Raw genomic sequence first — 24130 nt, 5'->3', positions numbered from 1 at the left:
CAAAGCACAATGTGCTTGCAGTGAATATCAGGTTTTGATGGATAATAACATGTAAATGGTTCATGAAATATAACATACTGTCTCTGTGTATATTAACGCCAGCATAACAACTGATTCTTCCATCTTTGTGGAGAAACATCGCATTAACCATATTTGACTAGATCATTAGATACTTCCACATTGCTTCACTAAGCACAGTCCAATCCGGTTTTTCCAGTTCTATGCTCTCCATAGGCAAATAAGGGAAGAGACATGAAAGCAGTTTAAACCAATCAGAAGTCTATGAAGTTGATCTACGGAAAAATCAGGAAATGAACGTTGACGCATTAGACTTCATGTCAGCTATTCTGTCTAGTCAGTTCGACACTTTTAGTCAAGAGATCTATTTTAGTCTAGAAGCATGTAGCCATTGTTACTTTACAGATAATAAGGCAGGATTTACTGAGGTGATTTCTGACAAATAGAAAGTGAAAGTTAGCCGTACACACTCAAAGTTTCCAGCCAAGTGACTGTTTCTGTGAGAGTAGGATGGCATCTAAAAGCTCTCTTCCTGAAGAGGATTTCACCTGTCCTGTTTGCTTTGACATTTTTAAGGATCCCGTCCTTCTTTTGTGCAGTCACAGCTTCTGCAAAGACTGCCTTCAGAAGTTCTGGAGAGAGAAGAAATCTAAAGAGTGTCCAGTTTGTAGAAGACAATCTTCAATGGACAATCCGCCAGTGAATTTGTCTTTGAAGAACTTATGTGAGTCTTTCCTGAAGGAGAAGAGTCAGAGGGCTTCAGGAGGGTCTGAAGTGCTCTGCAGTCTGCACGGTGAGAGACTCAAGCTGTTCTGTCTGGAGGATAAACAGCCCATATGTGTGGTGTGTCAGGCTTCCAGGAAACACTCAGGACACCAGTTCCTTCCGATAGATGAAGCTGCACTAGATTATAAAGTGAGTTTCTATTATTTGCTTATAGGTGGAAATGTTATTTATGACTATGCAATGGGCATACTTTGCCTTCTGTATCTCAAAGTGAAAGTCATGTTTTATTGTCACACAGCACGACACACAACACCACACACATGCATTTGGCGGCGACACAGGACACACACACACACACACACACACACGCATGCTGATGAGGTCGCCGGTGGAATTTGCCTTCTGCCTTTAACCCATCCTGGAGTCCTTGTCCTTCCTCAAGGGGCCCCAGGAGCTTTTTTCGGCGCCCGTGGACCAGGCCAAGTGTTCAATCCAATCTTGGTCAGGGACGGACAGGGTGCGATCTTTTCTGTTCTTTTGCATGTTTTTGTGTTGGGGTTCTATGTGGAGGAAACCCTTGTGAACACGGGGAGAACATGCAAACTCCACACAGATGCAAACTCCACACAGAAAGGCCCGGGAGATAGCCCACCTGAGCACTGAAGGCCTGCCCCCAGGACCAGTGGCGGTTCTACATGGAAGTACGCCCCGGGGCGAAACCCCTTCTGAGCGCGCAATATAAGTGAAAGACAAACTTAAATGTATCAATTGCACAAATCCTTCAATAGAACATTTGAATAACACACTTAAGAGAATCAATGCACACATCATGTGCATTAATGTTAGCTAACCAGTTCTCTGCAAGTTAGGTTGTGCAAGCACTCAACATGCATTATGGTTTAGTTGAGTTAGCTAATCGTGGCTAACGGGATTTCGCTAACGCTGGCTATTATAGTTGTGTCAAAAGGAAATATATGGTCTAACCAGCTAGCTATCGACCTGTTCATCATATAAGGATTGGGGTATAAAGGGCGGTGGGTTGATTCAGGACATGTGCATCAATTGGAACAGAATCTCCACACACTCAGAGTGCATCTGGATTTGGATAAAGGACAGCTGTCATTCTCTGATCCTCTACAAAATACACACTTACACACTTTCAAACACACATTCACTGAGAAAGTCCTTCCCTTCTTCTTCAGCCTCGTGTCACCACTGAGTATTTTACCACTGAAGCCCTCGATGACCATTGAACAACACAGACTATGTTGAGACTAACTCCTAAATCTAAAGTGTTCCACTGAGTAAAATAACCAATACATGAACACATTTCATTGGTCTATATCTAAATCTGTGTTTTCACAATATAAAATATGTATCCTCTGTGGTAGTTTCATATGAAACATGTGGCTGTTAAGTAGAAGTAATACACTCCCCCCCTCCCAACACTAGCAGTAGGTGGTATTTGCTGCTGGTGATTATGAGGTTAAACTTGAGTAGGCCTCAATTGTTTGTGTGATATTGTATGATAATCATTTGTGATATATTCTGCATTACTTTGTCATCTTCCCTCTTCAGCAGTAGCCCCAGTTAATGTTGATTGTTATTGATCACCGTTACTCCATCAGTTACTTTTTAACGTTTTCTCAACATGTCACCTACATGTCTGTACATTTAAGTTATGAATGTTATGTAAATTGATGTACATATGGTTAAGTCTGAGATGCAGTACAACACATGTTATACTGCAAATTCTATTTCATTTTCAAGTCTAAGCACTGAAAAACAACTGTTTCTTTTCTTACATGGTGGGAATATGTTTATCTAGATTCATTTGAGGTTTTTAAGTAGATCAATCTAGATTTGTTTGAGGTTTTTAAATATAACAAACATGGAAAACCGAATGTTAAAACTTCCTTCTATCCCCATATTTAGAAATATAAAGATGACTGTAGTTAGGATCCTTCTCTGTGAATATCATGAGTTGGTAATAACCTTTGAATGGTTCATGAATCACCACCATAACTGTTGTTATTAATCACATGCTGTGCAGCAGGTGATTTTATTTTATTCTTCATGAACAAGAACCTGATTGTCCACATGTGAGGAACCAGAGACAGACTCACACACTCTGATGCTGCACTGATTAGGTCATCACTCATCACTCCAGTCCAGTTGATTCCAGTTCTGTGTTAACCACGGCTCAGTAAAGGGAGAGACCTGTGAGTCTGGGAGCAGCTGGGCAACCTGAAGTTCAGAGGTCATTTAATCATACACAATACACACATGCTAACTTGGACATAAACATGTACATTAGTACCGCCATTCAATCATTATTTTACATTTTTTATATTGTCATTGCTGTGCATTGCTTGTGGTACAAGGTTTCGCTCAATGCAGATACCATCTATTGAAATTAATAAAGATATTATGATTTGAAATTACTTTTCAATTGAAATGACATATTTTCTTTCATCAGAACAAATCTACCATAGAAAGGTGACCGGTTTTCTTTTTTCTCTTTGTTTAAAGCCAAACTAAAACAGGTGCTAACTAAAGTCTGTCAGCCTAAGGCTGGATCCCAGTGCACGCTACAGAATCCAAAGAGAGTTTCGGTTCTGATTGATGTGGCAAAGAATCAAAGCACAATGTGCTTGCAGTGAATATCAGGTTTTGACAGATATCATGTAAATGGTTTATGAAAAAGAACACATGTGTCGCTATGTCTAACTCCAGCATAACAACTGATTCTTCCATCTTTGTGGAAAAATATCGCAGTAACCATATTTAACTAGGTAATTAGATACTTCCACACTGCTTCACTAAGCACTCACCAGAGTCCAATCCAGTTAATTAGATACTTCCACACTGCTAAGCACTCACCAGAGTCCAATCCAGTTAATTAGATACTTCCACACTGCTAAGCACTCACAGTTCAATGCTTTCCATAGGTAAATAAGGGGAGAGACTTGAAAGCAGTTTAGACCAATCAGAAGTCTGAAATTGATCGAAGGAAAAATCAGGAAATGAACGTTGACTCATGAAGCATTTCACTTCATGTCAGCTATTCTGCCTCTTCAGTTCGACACTTTTAGTCAGGAGATCTATTTTAATGACAAAGCATATGCCATTGTTACTTTACAGATAATAAGGCAGGATTTACTGAGGTGATTTTTGACAAATAGAGGGTGAAAGTTAAGTTAAGTTTTCAGCGAAGTGACTGTTTCTGTTCGAGGAGGATGGCATCTAAACGCTCTCTACCTGAAGAGGATTTCACCTGTCCTGTTTGCTTTGACATTTTCAAGGATCCCGTCCTTCTTTTGTGCAGTCACAGCTTCTGCAAAGACCGCCTTCAGAAGTTCTGGAGAGAGAAGAAATCTAAAGAGTGTCCAGTTTGTAGAAGAAAATCTTCAATGGACAATCCGCCACTGAATTTGTCTTTGAGGAACTTATGTGAGTCTTTCCTGAAGAAGGAGAAGAGTCAGAGGGCTTCAGGAGGGTCTGAAGTGCTCTGCAGTCTGCACGGTGAGAGACTCAAGCTGTTCTGTCTGGAGGATAAACAGCCCATATGTCTGGTGTGTCAGGCTTCCAGGAAACACTCAGGACACCAGTTCCTTCCCATAGATGAAGCTGCACTAGATTATAAAGTGAGTTTCTATTATTTCCTTATAGGTGGAAATGTTATTTATGACTATGCAATGGGCATACTGTGCCTTCTGTATCTGTGCTGTTACTGAATGAGTATCCACAACAACAGAACATCAGTATAGATAATCTCAACGTATGAAACATTTGTTCATTATAGGAACAACTCAATGCTGTACTGAAGCCCTTGCAAGAGAAACTGGACAAATTTGAAGAAGTTAAACAGACATGTGACCAAACAGCCAGTCACATTAAGGTGAGATTTACCAGAACAACCAGTTTCAGAAAGAGACCATTGACTTCATGACACTGTTTCTGACATTGTGTAATATTACCTGTATGATATGATACATAAACAACTTGTATTGTGCAGCTATTTAGTTTCATTACAACTACAATTTAATCAAGCATCTCATCTGAGCAATTTGATCCAGATATTACAAATACACAAACTGATAGTTATATTATTAGAATCATTAAGAAAATTAGAAACATGATTTCACCACTTGATGGTTCAGCCCTTGGATAAACTGCTCATGCTGTCAACAATAATACACATGACTACTTTGACAATATTAATATTCGACAAATGACATATTTTGGAGAAGTAACATTTTGTATGACTGTCGTCCCTTTGATGTGTGTAATTCAAGGTCCAGGCCCATCAGTCAGAGAAGCAGATCAAGGAGGAGTTTGAGAAGCTTCATCAGTTTCTGAAAGATGAAGAGGAGGCCAGAATAAGAGCACTGAAGGAGGAAGAACAGCAGAAGAGTTTGATTATGAAAGAGAAGACTGAAGAAATGAGCAAGGAGATGTCCACTCTTTCAGATACAATAACAGCCATTGAGAAGCAGATGGTTGCTGAAGACATCATCTTCTTACAGGTATGGACATGTGGTTTCAGTTCAGTTGGAAAAATGGTGAGGTGTTTATGATATTTAATAAAAAATGCAGTTATTGTTATCTATTTCTTTTGATCTTTTGTTATATAATTTATCATTACTGTCCATTGTGTGAACAAGAAATAAGACCTCGAGACAGACACAGAATATTGAGATTAACTGAACTGAAATCTGTGCTGTATGCTGTTTTCCAGAACTTCAAGGCTACCATAGAAAGGTGAGAGATTTCGGTTCTTTTTTTCTGTTTGAACCCACACTAAAACTAGTGCTAACTCCAGTCTGTTTCCTAGTTCTACGTGCACACTGCAAAAACCACAGAGAGTTTCAGGAGCTCTGATTGATGTGGCAAAGCACCTGGGCAACCTGAGGTTCAGAGTCTGGGAGAAGATGAAGGACATAGTTCAGTTCAGTGAGTTCTATGTCACCTACGACACACACACACACACACACACTCACACACACACAATCACACACACACACACACACACAATCACACACACACACACAATCACACACACAATCACTCACACACAATCACTCACACACACACACACACACACACTCACACACACACACACACACACACACACAATCACACACACACACACACACACACACACACACACACACACACACACACACACACACACACACAATCACACACACACACACAATCACACACACATACACAAACACACACAATCACACACAAACACACACACACACACAATCACACACACACACACGCACACACACACACACTCTTACACACAGTATAACATAAATAAAAAAAACAACGTGACAGCTAAATGACACAGTAAGAACTAAACATCCAACAGTAAATAAGTCATACACGTGAGTCCATTTGCTCACCCTCTCCTCATCTCTCTGTTCAGCTCCTGTAGTGTTGGACCCAAACACTGCAGACCCATCGCTCATCATTTCTGAGGATCTGACCAGCTTTGGATGGACATATCCTAGACAGACACTCCCTGATAATCCAGAAAGATTAGATTTTAATGAATGTGTCCTGGGCTCTGAGGGCTTCAACTCAGGGTCACCCTACTGGGATGTTGAAGTTGGAGACGGTACATACTGGTGTGTGGGTGTGACCACAGAGTCCAACCAGAGGAAGGGGGACACCTTCACATGGGAGAGAGTGTGGCGTGTGGAGTATGATGGATTTGGATGGGATGTTTCAGGACCTGTGCATGCATTGAAATGGAATCTCCACACACTCAGAGTGCATCTGGATTTGGATAAAGGACAGCTGTCATTCTCTGATCCTCTACAAAATACACACTTACACACTTTCAAACACACATTCACTGAGAAAGTCCTTCCCTTCTTCTGCAGCCACAGGTCACCACTGAGTATTTTACCCCTGAAGCCCTCGGTGACAGTTGGACAGCGCACACTATGTTGAGACTAACTCCAAAATCTAGTGTTCCATTGAGTAAAAAACAATACATCAACACATTTCATTGGTCTATATCTAAATCTGTGTTTTCACAATATAAAATATGTATCCTCTGTGGTAGTTTCATATGGAACATGTGGCTGTTAAGTAGAAGTAACACACTCCCCTCCCAACACTAGCAGTAGGTGGTATTTGCTGCTGGTGATTATGAGGTTAAACTTGATTAGGCCTCAATTGTTTGTGTGATATTGTATGATAATCATTTGTGACATATTCTGCATTACTTTGTCATCTTCCCTCTTTCAGTAGTAGCCCCAGTTTATGTTGATTGTTATTAATCACCGTTACTCCATCAGTTACTTTTTAACGTTTTCTCAACATGTCAGCTACATGTGTCTACATTTAAGTTATGAACGTTATGTATATTGATGCAGATATGGTTAAGTCTGAGATGCAGTAAAACACATGAAATACCGCAAATTCTATTTCATTTTCAAGTCTAAACACTGAAAAACAACTGTTTCTTTTCTTTAATGGTGGGAATATGTTTATCTAGATTCATTTGAGGTTTTTCAGTATAATCAACATTGCTGGTTAAGTATAACCAATATGGTTCGAACATTTTTTTTCTTTACATGGTGTGAATATGTTTATCTAGATTTGTTTAAGGTTTTTAAGTAGATCTATCTAGATTTGTTTGAGGTTTTTAAATAAAAACCAACATGGAAAACCAAATGTTAAAACTTCCTTCTATCCACATATTTAGAAATATAAAGATGACTGTAATTAGAATCCTTCTCTGTGAATATCATGAGTTGGTAAAAACCTTTGAATGGTTCATGAATCACCACCATAACTGTTGTTATTAATCACATGCTGTGTAGCAGGTGATTTTATTTTATTCTTCATGAACAAGAACCTGATTGTCCACATGTGAGGAACCAGAGACAGATTCACACACTCTGATGCTGCACTGATTAGGTCATCACTCATCACTCCAGTCCAGTTGATTCCAGTTCTGTGTTTACCACGGCTCAGTAAAGGGAGAGAACTGTGAGTCTGGGAGCAGCTGTGCAACCTGAAGTTCAGAGTTCATTTAATCATACACAACACACACATGCTAACTTGGACATAAACATATACATTAGTACCGCCATTCAATCATTATTTTACATTTTGTATTTTCATTGCTGTGCATTGCTTGTGGTACAAGGTTTTGCTCAATGCAGATGCCATCTCTTGAAATTAATAAAAAATATTATGATTTGAAATTATTTGATTTTACTTTTCAATTTAAATAACGTTTCTCTCTTTGATAAAAGCCAAACTAAATAAGGTGCTAACTAAAGAGAGTTTCGGTTCTGATTGATGTGGCAAAGCACCATAGCACAATGTGCTTGCAGTGAATAACAGGTTTTGACCGGTCTCTAACTCCAGCATAACAAGTCATTCTTCCATCTTTGTGGAGAAATATCGCATTTACCATATTTGACTAGGTAATTAGATACTTCCACACTGCTTCACTAAGCACTCACCAGAGTCCAATCCGGTTTTTCTAGTTCAATGCTTTCCATAGGTAAATAAGGGAAGAGACATGAAAGCAGTTTAGACCAATCAGAAGTCTCTGAAGTTGATCTACGGAAATATCAGGAAATGAACGTTGACGCATTAGACTTTACGTCAGCTATTCTGTCTCGTCAGTTCGACACTTTTAGTCAGGAGATCTATTTTGATTTAGAAGCAAATGCCATTGTTACTTTACAGATAATAAGGCAGGATTTACTGAGGTGATTTCTGACAAATAGAGAGTGAAAGTTAAGTTAAGTTTCCAGCCAAGTGACTGTTTCTGTTTGAGGATAATGGCATCTAAACGCTCTCTACCTGAAGACGACTTCACCTGTCAGAGGGCTTCAGGAGGGTCTGAAGTGCTCTGCAGTCTGCACGGTGAGAGACTCAAGCTGTTCTGTCTGGAGGATAAACAGCCCGTATGTGTGGTGTGTCAGGCTTCCAGGAAACACTCAGGACACCAGTTCCTTCCCATAGATGAAGCTGCACTGGATTATAAAGTGAGTTTCTATTATTTGCTTATAGGTGGAAATGTAACTTATAACTATGCAATGGGTATACTTTGCCTTCTGTATCTGTGCTGTTACTGAATGAGTATCCACAACAACAGAAAATGAGTATAGATAATCATAGTGTGTAATGTATTTGTTCATTATAGGAACAACTAAAGGCTGTACTGGATACCTTGCAAAAGAAACTGAAAGAATTTGAAGAAGTTAAAGAAACATGTGACCAAACAGCCAGTCACATTAAGGTGAGATTTACCAGAACAACCTGTTTCAGAAAGAGACCATTGAGTTCATGACACTGTTTCTGACATTGTGTAATATTACCTGTATGATATGATGCATAAACAACTTGTATTGTGCAGCTATTCAGTTTCATTACAACTACAATTGAAGTTACATCAAGCATCTCAACCGAACAATTTGATACAGATATTACAAATAATTACAAGTACACAAACTGAAATTTATATTATTAATATCATTAAGAAAATTAGAACAATGACAGTAACATTTTGTATGACTGTAGTCCCTTTGATGTGTGTTATTCAAGGTCCAGGCCCATCAGTCAGAGAAGCAGATCAAGGAGGAGTTTGAGAAGCTTCATCAGTTTCTGAAAGATGAAGAGGAGGCCAGAATAAGAGCACTGAAGGAGGAAGAACAGCAGAAGAGTTTGATTATGAAAGAGAAGACTGAAGAAATGAGCAAGGAGATGTCCACTCTTTCAGATAATATAACAGCCATTGAGAAGCAGATGGTTGCTGAAGACATAATCTTCTTACAGGTATGGACATGTGGTTTCAGTTCAGTTGGAAAATAAATGGTGAGATGTTTATGATATTTAATAAGTGTTTTCAGTTTTGTTATCTATTTATTTTGATCTTTTGTTATATAATGTATCATTACTGTCCATTGTGTGAACAAGAAGTAAGCTATCAAGACAGACACAGAATATTGAAATTAACTGAACTGAACTCTGTGCTGTATGCTGTTTTCCAGAACTTCAAGTCTACCATAGAAAGGTGAGAGATTTAAATTTTCTTTTTCTGTTTGAACCCACACTAAAACTAGTGCTAACTCCAGTCTGTGTTCCTAGTTCTACGTGCTCACTGCAAAAACCACAGAGAGTTTCAGGAGCTCTGATTGATGTGGCAAAGTACCTGGGCAACCTGAAGTTCAGAGTCTGGGAGAAGATGAAGGACATAGTTCAGTTCAGTGAGTTCTATGTCACCTATGACACACACACACACACACATACACACACACACACACACACACACACACACACATACTCACACATACTCTCACACACACACACACACACAGACGCACACACTCAAACACAAACATACACACACACACGCAGAGTATGACATCAACTTAAAAAACAACGTTGCAGCTAAATGACGCAGTAAGAACCAATCAGCCAACAGTAAAAGAAGTCATACACCTGAGTCAATTTGCTCACCCTCTCCTCATCTCTCTGTTCAGCTCCTGTACTGTTGGACCCAAACACTGCACACACATCGATCATCGTTTCTGAGGATCTGACCAGCTTTAAAAGGACATATACTAGACAGACACTCCCTGATAATCAAGAAAGATTTAATATCTCTCAATGTGTCCTGGGCTCTGAGGGCTTCAACTCAGGGTTACACTACTGGGATGTTGAAGTTGGACACAGTGCACGCTGGTGTGTGGGTGTGACCACAGAGTCCAACCAGAGGAAGGAGGACACCTTCACATGGGAGAGAGTGTGGCGTGTGGGGTATGGATTGCATTCTATAGGACCTGAGCATGAATTGTATCAGAATCTCCACACACTCAGAGTGCATCTGGATTTGGATAAAGGACAGCTGTCATTCTCTGATCCTCTACAAAATACACACTTACACACTTTCAAACACACATTCACTGAGAAAGTCCTTCCCTTCTTCTGCAGCCCCAGTTCACCACTGAGTATTTTACCCATGAAGCCCTCGGTGACCATTGAACAACGCAGATTATGTTGAGACTAACTTCAATCTTAAGTGTTCCATTGAGTAGAAAAATGATACATGAACACAATTCATTGGTCTATATCTAAATCTATGTTTTTACTTTTTAAAATATGTATCCTCTGTGGTAGTTTAATATGAAACATGTGGCTGTTCAGTAGAAGTAACACACTCCCCTCCCAACACTAGCAGTAGGTGGTATTTGCTGCTGGTGATTATGAGGTTAAACTTGATTAGGCCTCAATTGTTTGTGTGATATTGTATGATAATCATTTGTGACATATTCTGCATTACTTTGTCATCTTCCCTCTTCAGCAGTAGCCCCAGTTTATTTTGATTGTTATTGATCAACGTTACTCCATCAGTTACTTTTTAACGTTTTCTCAACATGTCAGATACATGTCTGTAAATTTAAGTAATTAAAGTTATATATTGATGTACATATGGTTAAGTCTGAGATGCAGTACAACACATGAAATATCGCAAAATCTACCGTAATTTTCTTTTCTTTCATGGTGGGAATATGTTTATTTAGATTTGTTTAAGGTTTTTAAGTATAACCAACATTGAAAACCAAGTGTTAAAACTTCCTTCTGTCCACATATTTAGAAATATAAAGATTCTCTGTGAATATCATGAGTTGGTAATACTCTTTGAATGGTTCATGAAACACCACCATAACTGTTGTTATTAATCACATGCTGTGTAGCAGGTGATTTTATTTTATTCTTCATGAACAAGAACCTGATTGTCCACATGTGAGAAACCTGAGACAGACTCACACACTCTGATGCTGCACTGATTAGGTCATCACTCATCACTCCAGTCCAGTTGAGTCCAGTTCTGTGTTTACCACGGCTCAGTAAAGGGAGATACCTGTGAGTCTGGGAGCAGCTGGGCAACCTGAAGTTCAGAGTTCATTTAATCATACACAACACACACATGCTAACTTGGACATAAACATGTACATTAGTACCGCCATTCAATCATTATTTTACATTTTGTATTGTCATTTCTTTGCATTGCTTGTTGTACAAGGTTTCGCTCAATGCAGATACCATCTATTCAAATTAATAAAAGTATTATGATTTTAAATTACTTTTCAAATGAAATTACTTATTTTCTTTCATCAGATCTTCAAATCTACCATAGAAAGGTGACCGGTTTTCTTTTCTCTCTTTGTTTAAAGCCAAACTAAAACAGGTACTAACTAAAGTCTGTCAGCCTAAGGCTGGATCCCAGAACAAGCTACAGAATCCAAAGAGAGTTTCGGTTCTGATTGATGTGGTAAAGAACCAAAGCACATTGTGCTTGCAGTGAATAACAGGTTTTGACAGATAATAACATGTAAATGGTTCATGAAAAAGAACACACTGTCTCTGTGTCTCTATGTTTCTAACTCCAGCATAACAACTGATTCCTCCATCTTTGTAAAGAAACATCACATCACACACGTCTGACTAGATAATTAGATACTTCCACACTGCTTAACTAAGCACTCACCAGAGTCCAATACAGTTCTTCCAGTTCTATACTTACCGTGGGTAACTTGTGTGAATCCTTTTTACAGAACAGAAGTCAGACCGCTAGCTTTTCTAGATTGCCTGAAGTACACTGTGTGTGTGTGTGCGTGTGTGTGTGTGTGTGTGTGTGTGTGCTTTTCTAGATTGCCTGAAGTACACTGCATTCCACATAATGAACCATTCAAGCTTTTTTGTCTGGACGACGAACAGCCTGTTTGTCTGGTGTGTCAGGCTTCGAGGAAACATTCGGAGCATACATTTCTTCCCATCGATGAAGCTGCGCAAGATTATAAGGTAAAGTCTGCGTGTGTGTATGATGGTAATATGATAATGATTAATATATGCCACATTGTATTCATGCCTTTGTTCTGCAAAGACACTTTTGTTTTCCAGCTTCCATTCTCTAATAAAGCGCTGATTCATAACAGGAGCAGCTCAAGACTGCACTGAAACCCTTCAGGAGAAGCTTAGAGTGCACAATCAGCTCAAACTGACCTACCACCAAACATCCAATCACATCAAGGTGACAATGACTTATTACAAGGGATGATTTTGTCATTCTGATTTTGTAGTTTTAATGACCTGAGAAATATTAAGACTCTGAATATACCAGAGGGTCAGAGTTCACCTGAACATGGCCACAGGGCAGCTGGCATTCTGGGACCCCATCAGTGACACACACTTGCACACCTTCACACACACCTTCACACACACCTTCACACACACCTTCACACACACACCTTCACACACACCTTCACAGAGAGTCTCTTCCCGTTCTTCTACAGCAACCTCTCCAACGCTCCTCAAAGGATTCTGCCAGGGAAGATCTCAGTGTTCTTAGAACAACATGATTAGAACTCAAAGGATTCTGCCAGGGAAGATCTCAGTGTTCTTAGAACAACATGATTAAACTCAAAGGATTCTGCCAGGGAACATCTCAGTGTTCTTAAAACAACATGATTAGAACTCAAAGGATTCTGCCAGGGAAGATCTCAGTGTTCTTAGAACAACATGATTAGAACTCATACCCACCCTTAATGACCCAAGCAGTGAAAGAATCTGCTGTTTCTTCGGCGAAATCGTCGAAGGCCCACACTTGGTCAAGTTAGCTTTGTTCAGAGTAAGAGACTTGTTGAAGACGGCTTGGCGAAAGAATGCGTTTATTCAGACACTGTTCAGTGAATAAGAGGTTTTGACATGTAAATGGTTTTGACCGATAATAACTTGTAAATGGTTCATGAAAAAGAACACACTGTATCTATGTGTCTCTAGGTCTCTAACTCCAGCATTACTACTCCATCTTTGTGGAGAAACATCGCATTAACCATATTTGACTAGATAATTAGATACTTCCACACTGCTTCACTAAGCACTCACCAGAGTCCAATCCGGTTTTTCCAGTTCAATGCTTTCCATATGTAAATAAGGGGAGAGACATGAAAGCAGTTTAGACCAATCAGAAGTCTATGAAGTTGATCGAAAGAAAAATCAGGAAATGAACGTGGACCCACGAAGCATTTTACTTCATGTCAGCTATTCTGCCTCTTCAGTTCGACACTTTTAGTCAGGAGATCTATTTTGATGTAGGAGCATATGCCATTATTACCTTACAGATAATAAGGCAGGATTTACTGAGGTGATTTCTGACAAATAGAGAGTGAAAGTTAAGTTAAGTTTCCAGCCAAGTGACTGTTTCTGTTCGAGGATAATGGCATCTAAAAGCTCTCTTCCTGAAGACAATTTCACCTGTCCTGTTTGCTTTGACATTTTCAAGGATCCCGTCGTTCTTTTGTGCAGTCACAGCTTCTGCGAAGACTGCCTTCAGAAGTTCTGGAGAGAGAAGAAATCTAATGAGTGTCCAGTTTGTAGAAAACCATCTACATTGGACAATCCGCCACTGAATTTGGCTTTGAGGAACTTATGTGAGTCTTTCCTGAAGGAGAAGAGTCAGAGGGCTTCAGGAGGGTCTGAAGTGCTCTGCAGTCTGCACGGTGAGAGACTCAAGCTGTTCTGTCTGGAGGATAAACAGCCCGTATGTGTGGTGTGTCAGGCTTCCAGGAAACACTCAGGACACCAGTTCCTTCCCATAGATGAAGCTGCACTCGATTATAAAGTGAGTTTCTATTATTTACTTGTAGGTGGAAATGTTATTTTTGACTATGCAATGGGCATACTTTGCCTTCTGTTGTTGTATCCACAACAACAGAAAATGAGTATAGATAATCTCAACGTATGAAATATTTGTTCATTATTAGGAACAACTCAATGCTGTACTGGAGTCCTTGCAAGAGAAACTGGAAGAATTTGAAGAAGTTAAAGAAACATGTGACCAAACAGCCAGTCACATTAAGGTGAGATTTACCAGAACAACCAGTTTCAGAAAGAGACCATTGACTTCATGACACTGTTTCTGACATTGTGTAACATTACCTGTATGATATGATGCATAAACAACTTGTATTGTGCAGCTATTCAGTTTCATTACAACTACAATTGAAGTTACATCGAGCATCTCAACCGAACAATTTGATACAGATATTACAAATAATTACAAGTATGCAAACTGATATTTATATTAATAATATCATTAAGGAAATTAAAACAATGATTTCACCACATGATAGTTCAGCCCTTGGATGAATTGCTAATGCTATCAACAATAATACACATTATTACTTTGACAATATTAATATTCGACAAATGACATGCTTGAGTAAGTAACATTTTGTATGACTGTAGTCCCTTTGATGTGTGTAATTCAAGGTCCAGGCCCATCAGTCAGAGAAGCAGATCAAGGAGGAGTTTGAGAAGCTTCATCAGTTTCTGAAAGATGAAGAGGAGGCCAGAATAAGAGCACTGAAGGAGGAAGAGGAGCAGAAGAGTTTGATTATGAAAGAGAAGATTGAAGAAATGAGCAAGGAGATGTCCACTCTTTCAGATACAATAACAGCCATTGAGAAGCAGATGGTTGCTGAAGACATCATCTTCTTACAGGTATGGACATGTGGTTTCAGTTCAGTTATAAAAATGGTGAGATGTTTATGATATTTAATAAATATTTTGAATTATTGTAATCTATTTCTTTTGATCTTTTGTTATATAATGTATCAGTACTGTCTATTGCGTGAACAAGACCTAAGCCCTATACAGACACCGAATACTGAAATTAACTGAACTGAAATCTGTCCTGTATGCTGTTTTCCAGAACTTCAAGGCTACCATAGAAAGGTGAGAGATTTCAATGTTTTTTTTAAAAGTTTGAACCCACACTAAAACTAGTGCTAACTATAGTCTGTTTTCCTAGTTCTACGTGCACACTGCAAAAACCACAAAGAGTTTCAGGAGCTCTGATTGATGTGGCAAAGCACCTGGGCAACCTGAGGTTCAGAGTCTGGGAGAAGATGAAGGACATAGTTCAGTTCAGTGAGTTCTGTGTCACCTACGACACACACACACACACACATACACACACACATACACACACACACACACACACACACAGACACACACACACACACACAACACACACACACATACACACACACACACATAGACACACACACACACACACACACAGACACACATTCACACATTCACACACACACACACATACAATCACACACACACACACACACACACACACACACACACACACACACACACACACATACTCGCACACACACATACACACACACACAGTATAACATCAACTTAAAAAACAATGTTGCAGCTAAATGACGCAATAATAACCAACCATCCAACAGTACAAGAAGTCATACACCTGAGTCCATTTGCTCACCCTCTCCTCATCTCTCTGTTCAGCTCCTGTAGTGTTGGACCCAAACACTGCAGACCCATCGCTCATCATTTCTGAGGATCTGACCAGCTTTAAACAGTCAAATCCTAGACAGACACTCCCTGATAATCCAGAAAGATTTAATTTCAGTAACTGTGTCCTGGGCTCTGAGGGCTTCAACTCAGGGTCACACTACTGGGATGTTAAAGTTGGATACGGTCTATACATTCCATACTGGCGTGTGGGTGTGACCACAGAGTCCAACCAGAGGAAGAGGGGCACCTTCACATGGGAGAGAGTGTGGAGTGTGGGGTATGGACCGTGGCATGTTACAGGACATGTGCATTTATTGGAACAGAAACTCCACACACTCAGAGTGCATCTGGATTGTGATAAAGGACAGCTGTCATTCTCTGATCCTCTACAAAATACACACTTACACACTTTCAAACACACATTCACTGAGAAAGTCCTTCCCTTCTTCTGCAGCCCCTTGCCACCGCTGAGTATTTTACCCCTGAAGCCCTCGGTGACCATTGAACAACGTAGACTATGTTGAGACTAACTCCAAAATCTAAAGTGTTCCACTAAGTAAAAAAACAATACATGAACACAATTAGTTGGTCTATATCTAAATCTGTGTTTTTACAATACAAAATATGTATCCTCTGTGGTAGTTTCATATGGAACACGTGGCAGTTAAGTAGAAGTAACACACTCCCCTCCCAACACTAGCAGTAGGTGGTATTTGCTGCTGGTGATTATGAGGTTAAACTTGAGTAGGCCTCAATTGTTTGTGTGATATTGTATGATAATCATTTGTGACATATTCTGCATTACTTTGTCATCTTCCCTCTTCAGCAGTAGCCCCAGTTTATGTTGATTGTTATTGATCACCGTTACTCCATCAGTTACTTTTTAACGTTTTCTCAACATGTCAACTACATGTCTGTACATTTAAGTCATCTACGTTATGTATATGGTTAAGTCTGAGATGCAACACAACACATGTTATACTGCAAATTCTATTTCATTTTCAAGTCTAAACACTGAAAAACAACTGTTTATTTTCTTACATGGTGGGAATATGTTTATCTAGATTCATTTGAGGTTTTTAAGTAGACCTATCTAGCTTTGTTTAAGGTTTTTAAGTACATGAATCTAGATTTGTTTAAGGTTTTTAAGTAGATCAATCTAGATTTGTTCAGAGTTTTTAAGTAGATCTATCTAGTTTTGTTTGAGGTTTTTAAGTATAACAAACATGGAAAACCATATGTTGAAACTTCCTTCTATCCACATATTTAGAAATATAAAGATGACTGTAATTAGGATCCTTCTGTGAATATCATGAGTTGGTAAAAACCTTTGAATGGTTCATGAATCACCACCATAACTGTTGTTATTAATCACATGCTGTGCAGCAGGTGATTTTATTTTATTCTTCATGAACAAGAACCTGATTGTCCACATGTGAGGAACCAGAGACAGACTCACACACTCTGATGCTGCACTGATTAGGTCATCACTCATCACTCCAGTCCAGTTGAGTCCAGTTCTGTGTTTACCACGGCTCAGTAAAGGGAGAGACCTGTGAGTCTGGGAGCAGCTGGGCAACCTGAAGTTCAGAGTTCATTTAATCATACACAACACACACATGCTAACTTGGACATAAACATGTACATTAGTACCGCCATTCAATCATTATTTTACATTTGTTATTGTCATTGCTGTGCATTGCTTGTGGTACAAGGTTTCGCTCAATGCAGATCTATTGAAATTAATAAAAGTATTATGATTTGAAATTACTTTTCAATTGAAATGACATATTTTCTTTCATCAGAACTTCAAATCTACCATAGAAAGGTGATCGGTTTTCTTTTCTCTCTTTGTTTAAAGCCAAACTAAAACAGGTGCTAACTAAAGTAAATTACCCACATTGTTAGGTCTTTTTAACTTGGTTATATGTGGATTTTGTTCATTCAGATGGGCACATTCGAGTCAGAGAAAAACTGTAGTAAACAAAGATGCAGATCAGATGTCACTGAGAATAAGAGACTCGGTGCCGCTAGGCTTCCACGGATGATCAATGCAGACCTGAGCTAGCACAGCTAAACGGGTGGACTGGTATTGACCAATTAAGTTCTTAGGGATCGAGCAAAAAACATTTAGTGCTGTTAGGACCTCCTCTGTGGAATCTACTTCCCGTGTGAAGTTCATTTCTTAGGAGTAAACTAGTTTGCTCTCATTTCTTAGAGATAACAACTTCTGAGATACCGTAGGATTACTAACTCTCACATGACAGCAGTGGCGATTCTAGAACATTTTACATGGGGTGGCAAGTTGAAATTCAAGGGTGGCATATCACACACACATGCCTGGTGTCTATATGTATGTATATACAACTTTATTACAGGCTCAAGGCCCACATGGAAGATGCACAATACATATAATCAATAAATTACATATAAATACATATACATATACAATGAAAGAAGGGCTAAAAAAGGCACTCATGCCAGTGTTCCCAGATCTTAGATGTGTACTTGACAGAGCTGCGGCCAGGGTCTGTCATCAGATCAATTAATCAGTCCAGCCAACTCATAAACTTAAAAGTAAGGTTCCTCAGCAAGGCCAAAAAGGTAGTTAGACCCATATTACAGAACAGCTGACTGGCTCTAGTACTCCTGGGTTTCTTCAGAAGTATCCTAAGACAGTCATTATAGGCTACTTTCAATTTACGCAAGCTCTCCTTCTTGTAATTCACCCAGAGTGGAGCTGTATAGAGGGGTGCAGTAGGTCTAAACAAATACATTTTAACATCATATGTGCAGTGGTGGAATTTTCTAACCAACATGTTGGCTTGGACATAGAGCGATCTCCTCTGTCTGAACATGTCGGCATCATCCTCCAACGTGTCTGTGATAATGTGCCCTAAGTATTTGGTACTATTGGACACCCCCAGAGCTTGCCCAGAAAGATGAAAGAATATCAAAGATATAACATATTTTTTTTTACAAATCCAGATAGTGAAAACAGACAAACTTCTAAATGGCCAATTTAATTTATAATGGCTTGTTCTGTATGTATTAGGTTATCACATACAAAATAATTTATGCCAAAGCTAGACTAACTAGCTAGCGAAAGATAGGGTGGACAAAAGAACGCACACTCTTTACTGTTACTGAGTTTACTGTAGGCTACATGACGGAGTACCTTAAAAACAGCCAGAAAAAGGCTTTTTGTGAGAAAATGGTTAGTGGTATCTAAAATCTGATTTCGTAATAGCTTAACAGTTAGGTTACATACGTAATGAAAATAAAAACTGAGAAAAAACCGCTATAACATTTTCTGTCAGTCCACCTTACTGTACTAAAGACGTTGGTTAGCTAAGCTAACAGTGGTAACTTTAAGGCTAGCTAGCACAAGCAAGCTGTATAGCAAGCTAGCTACTGTATGCTTCCGACTTTTGCAAGCTAGCAATTAAAAAACGATTGAAATTACAACGGAACTGTCTATCACATATGACCACCCATCAAATTTTCTTAATTCACGATTCACTTCTTTCATCACTGCAAGTCTACAGTAGGCTTGTCTCCAGTTTGTTTTTGGCTTCTCAAATGCTTTCAAACTGTTTCTTTCTTCACTGGAATGGAGCGGGAGATAGGCAACCACTGTGACAAGAGAGCAAAGCGGACTCATGGACTCCACCATTTTACAGGGGAGGGGGAACTTTTAGAACAAGTTACCAAAGAGATCAACAGCTTAAGTAGCAAAAATATAATACCATTCAATAAATGTATAGTATATTATACAGGGCTCTCAAGTTTTGAAGACAGGCAAGAGTGACATATCCCCCCCCCCCCGGCGACGCCCCGGCCCACCCCCATTCCGCCCGCCCCTGCCGTATGCCCACAGACCAGCCCCCCCCCCCCCCCATATTATTATTAGTGTTTTGTTGTTAATAATTGTTCAGACTTGCAGAAAAGATTTGACACATGGCACTGACAATTCAACCAATTACAAAGTATTTATTCAATTTGGGAGAGAGAGAGAGAATTATGACTTGTGTTGTTTATTGTAGGTGTTTGTTGCCTTTTTGGACTCTTTTATCATTTTTGGTATTGGTTCCCATTATATATGCCATAGTCATAGAATTGGATGTATTAATTGCACTTCAGTGCCTGCTGTTTGGCCTGATGCCCCTTACTATGTGCCTTGTCACATCCCGCACACCTGGATGGGCACAGGAGGTCTCTTGGCGCAGATAGAGCACCAGTAATATGAGCTGGTGCTTCCTACAGTAATACATGGCCATTTAGAGGTCCATTCACTATTAAAAGAGGTCTTGTAGGTGGCTGCTCCTGGGACTTTTCTCCCTTTTGTTCTAGCCATCTCCTCCACTGTTTCTTCCACCGTCTCCTCCTCTTCCTCCACCTGCACCGTCTCCTCCTCCTCCACCTGCACTGTCTCTCCCTCCTCTACCTGTACTGTCTCTTCCTCTTCTACCTGCACAGTCTCTTCCTCTTCCACCTGCACTGTCTCTTCCACTTCCACCATCTCCTCCTCTAATGTGTTTACGACCTTCTCTGGGCCTAATCTGGCCTTTTTAGGGGGCTTTCCCCTTTGGGCGAAGGACAGGATGCTTATTTATTTTTTACCTGACATCTTTGAAAGACAGATGCAATGATTAATGCATCCATGGCCAGGATATTTATAACATGCTAGTATGCCTAATGAGCTCGCGATTCACAACTTCACCAGGCGTGAAGAAGCCTCGGAATCTGAATAGAATGTTCAAGCAAACACATTTACAAAAAATAATGCCCATAACATAATTGAATATTAAGGGCTGCCTAATATTCGTTCGAATTATAGGCTATATATATTTTGAATAGGCCTGCTCGAATTTATTATAGCCTATTAACGAAGTTCGGAGTCAAAGCTATAGTGAAAAGGCAAACTGTGTTGGCTACAAACACTCATTAAAAACTGATCTGGGAAATATTCTCTAACTGCAGTCAAGTTGTCATTGCTTGTGTCAAACCATTGTGAATTTGTTGTAACATTAAAACAGGAGACGACTTACTCTTTGTAGAAGACTGATGCTCGGAGCTCCAGTGGTTTCCTCAGGTGAACGAAACTTTCGAAAGATCAATCGCGCGCAATTCCAGGATGCTTTATTTTCATTGGTTGCTGGATTAAATCTTACCCAGATACAACAGATGTATTTTTCGGATTGGCTATTGTGTAGCCCTTTTTTTTTTTTTGGATTGGGCTGATAAGTGGCACCTCACGGCAGAACTCCGGGGGATTCGGGGAGACGTGCTTGATTCCTCCATGGTGAGGGCAGCGCGGCCAGGTCATGTTTGCGCGCTGCGGCACATTAAATAGCCTAGAGTTTTTTTTCAGCGTGAGAAATACGATGTGTGGCGGGAGTGCGTGACTAAAGACCGAAATGAGTGACTGTCACGCTCAATGCGTGACACTTGAGAGCCCTGTATTATAGGAGACATTTCTGACAACCTTGGTGGCAAGTGGGGTGGCAAGCATTTTTTTTAGGGTGGCAGCTGCCACCCCTTGCCACCCCGGTGGTTTCGCCACTGCATGACAGTTTCATGAATCGCAAGATTTTGAACAAACGAAAGTGAGAGTTAAGTGGCGAAAATGACGTGCAGACATGCAATTCTGCCCGAAGAGGATCTGTCATGTCCCGTTTGCTGTGACATCTTTAGGTATCCTGTTCTTTTGCCATGCAGTCATAGCATCTGTCAAATCTGTCTATGGCAGTTTTGGAAACAGAAGGGATCTCGAGAATGTCCGATTTGCCGTTGAGTGTCCGCGACCGGACCAGACTCCGTGTAACTTAGCATTGAAGAACTTGTGTGAATCCTTTTTACAGAACAGAAGTCAGACCGCTAGCTTTTCTAGATTGCCTGAAGTACACTGCATTCCACATAATGAACCATTCAAGCTTTTTTGTCTGGACGACGAACAGCCTGTTTGTCTGGTATGTCAGGCTTCGAGGAAACATTCGGAGCATACATTTCTTCCCATCGATGAAGCTGCGCAAGATTATAAGGTAAAGTTATAACAAATTCTATTTGCATCAAACAGAAACTCGTCACATTTCGCTGTTTCATAAAATCGGGAGATCTGTATTAACGCATTTAGGCAGAACATACATACAATGAAACACGTATACACAACAATACATGCGTGGTTATTAACCTTATAAAGAAAATATTATCGTGTTGCTAACATAAAGTTCTTGGAAACCAGTATTTTCAAGTCCCAGCTGTTCCAGCTGTATTTAAAGTGCCAGCGTTCCGACAGGCCGCAAGTGTCGGCCTGCTTCCGCGATAATGTACCTGCCCGTTTCAGGAACAATCCCGTGTGTAACAGTAATCCAAAACGTTATCCACAAAAACGAACCCAATCCTCTTCTAACTCAAAAATCGCAAGGCATTACCATGCGTAAAACAGGAACAAAAAAGAAATATCGCCCTTCTCACCGCTTCCCGAGCTGGAAGGAATCTTCCGTATCCCGGTAATCCTCAATGCTTTTAGAACGGACTTGATAATAACCTCAGTGGAAAATGTAAACAATAAACATAAATAAAGAAACAAAACTAGTTTGAAACAAAAATAGGCCTTTGGCTGTCTAAGTTGTCTCAGATAATTCCTAAACCTTAGCTTGCCGCCACTACTCCCTTCAAACACATTCCCACCACCCCCTTTTGAGCGTTCACCTGCCTTCAGTCAACCCAGGAGCGTCTCTAGTTAAAGGGCTAGCCTCCTAATTTGAAGGCCTAGGTGTTTGCTACTCATCCCATTATTCTAGTCAGATGGGGTCATGTACTTATATATATATATGGCTAGACTGGATTTATGTCCAGCATACATATAAAAAGGTACCGGAGAGCCTTTAACTGACTTCTCAGTACCTATATCAAAACACCTAGTTTATGTGAACATCACATAGTCCCCCCCCCCCCCAGTCTATGCCTAGCGGGAGCTGAAATATGGCTTGAGATTCACAACATTCACTGTGTCTTCCCTCTTAGATTGGTCTTCCCATCTGACTTTGTAATTAATGGGTCCTAACCTTTTCATCACTACAGCTGGACCAGACCATTTTGGCGCAAGCTTTGATGAAAATTTTGCTGCTGCATTTGAGAGATGATGAGCTTTTACCCAGACCAGGTCTCCATCAGAGAATTGCGCATTTCTCCTGTGGATATTGTAATACCTGGCTTGTCTGGCTTTGGCCGCATTCACTCTCCTACTGACCTCTTCTGCTAGCTTCTGCTGTCTTTCCATCACTGAGTAGGCTGGCTGTTCTGGAGATGGCATAGGGGATTTGGTAATGAGCCTTTCCAGTGGTCCTTTCAGGCTCCTTCCAATCGCCAGTTGAGCTGGTGTTGTCCCGGTGGTGTCATGCACGGCCGTGTTTATTGCAAACCTAAACTCGGGCAACCAGCGATCCCACTCCCGGTGATTACTGCCAACATACGAGGCCATCATTGTCTTAAGGGTTCTATTGACCCGCTCTGTTAAATTTGTCTGTGGGTGGTAGCTAGTGGTCAGTTTCTGAGTGACACCCCAATTCTTACACAGATCTGCCAGCAGATTACTGGTAAACTGGGGTCCTCTGTCTGACAGTAAGTATTTCGGTACACCCCATCGGAGAAACACATCATCTTTGATGATCCGGCAAAGCTTGGTAGATGTACTGTCTCTCAAAGGAAACAATTCCACCCACTTAGTATAGTAATCCACTATTACTAATAAGAAGGTGTTCCGTTGCTTGGTCATTGGCAAGGGTCCCATGTAGTCAATCCCCAGCATGTAGTTCGGCTCTTCTACGACTGTTGTTTGAAGGAGACCTGCTGGCTTTTGGTTGGATGGTTTATATAGCTGACAGGTTTGGCAATTCTTGATGTAGGACCATACATCTTTTCGGATTGACGGCCACCAAGCAACATCCATGATTTTCAGCAACGTCTTCATACGGCCCAAATGCCCTCCTAA

At 40.2% G+C, this 24130-nt stretch overlaps 1 protein-coding gene and 1 pseudogene across 1 annotated transcript; both read left to right on the top strand.

The window, feature by feature from the left end:
* The first annotated feature begins 103 nt into the window (after positions 1 to 103).
* On the top strand, positions 104 to 6717 carry LOC116222335 (E3 ubiquitin-protein ligase TRIM35-like). The gene is made up of 6 exons (XM_042709120.1): positions 104 to 933; positions 4550 to 4645; positions 5043 to 5314; positions 5437 to 5508; positions 5582 to 5700; positions 6188 to 6717. Exons 1-6 carry the CDS (start codon positions 529 to 531, stop codon positions 6715 to 6717), a joined length of 1494 nt encoding a protein of 497 aa, XP_042565054.1. The 5' UTR covers positions 104 to 528.
* Positions 6718 to 14011: 7294 nt separating this feature from the next.
* Positions 14012 to 16658, top strand: LOC116222334 (annotated as a pseudogene).
* The last annotated feature ends 7472 nt before the right edge of the window (positions 16659 to 24130 follow it).

This window comes from Clupea harengus, chromosome 11 (genome assembly GCF_900700415.2).
Source record: "Clupea harengus chromosome 11, Ch_v2.0.2, whole genome shotgun sequence".
Classification (NCBI taxonomy): domain Eukaryota; kingdom Metazoa; phylum Chordata; class Actinopteri; order Clupeiformes; family Clupeidae; genus Clupea; species Clupea harengus.
This window is presented reverse-complemented; position numbering and strand designations above follow the sequence as displayed.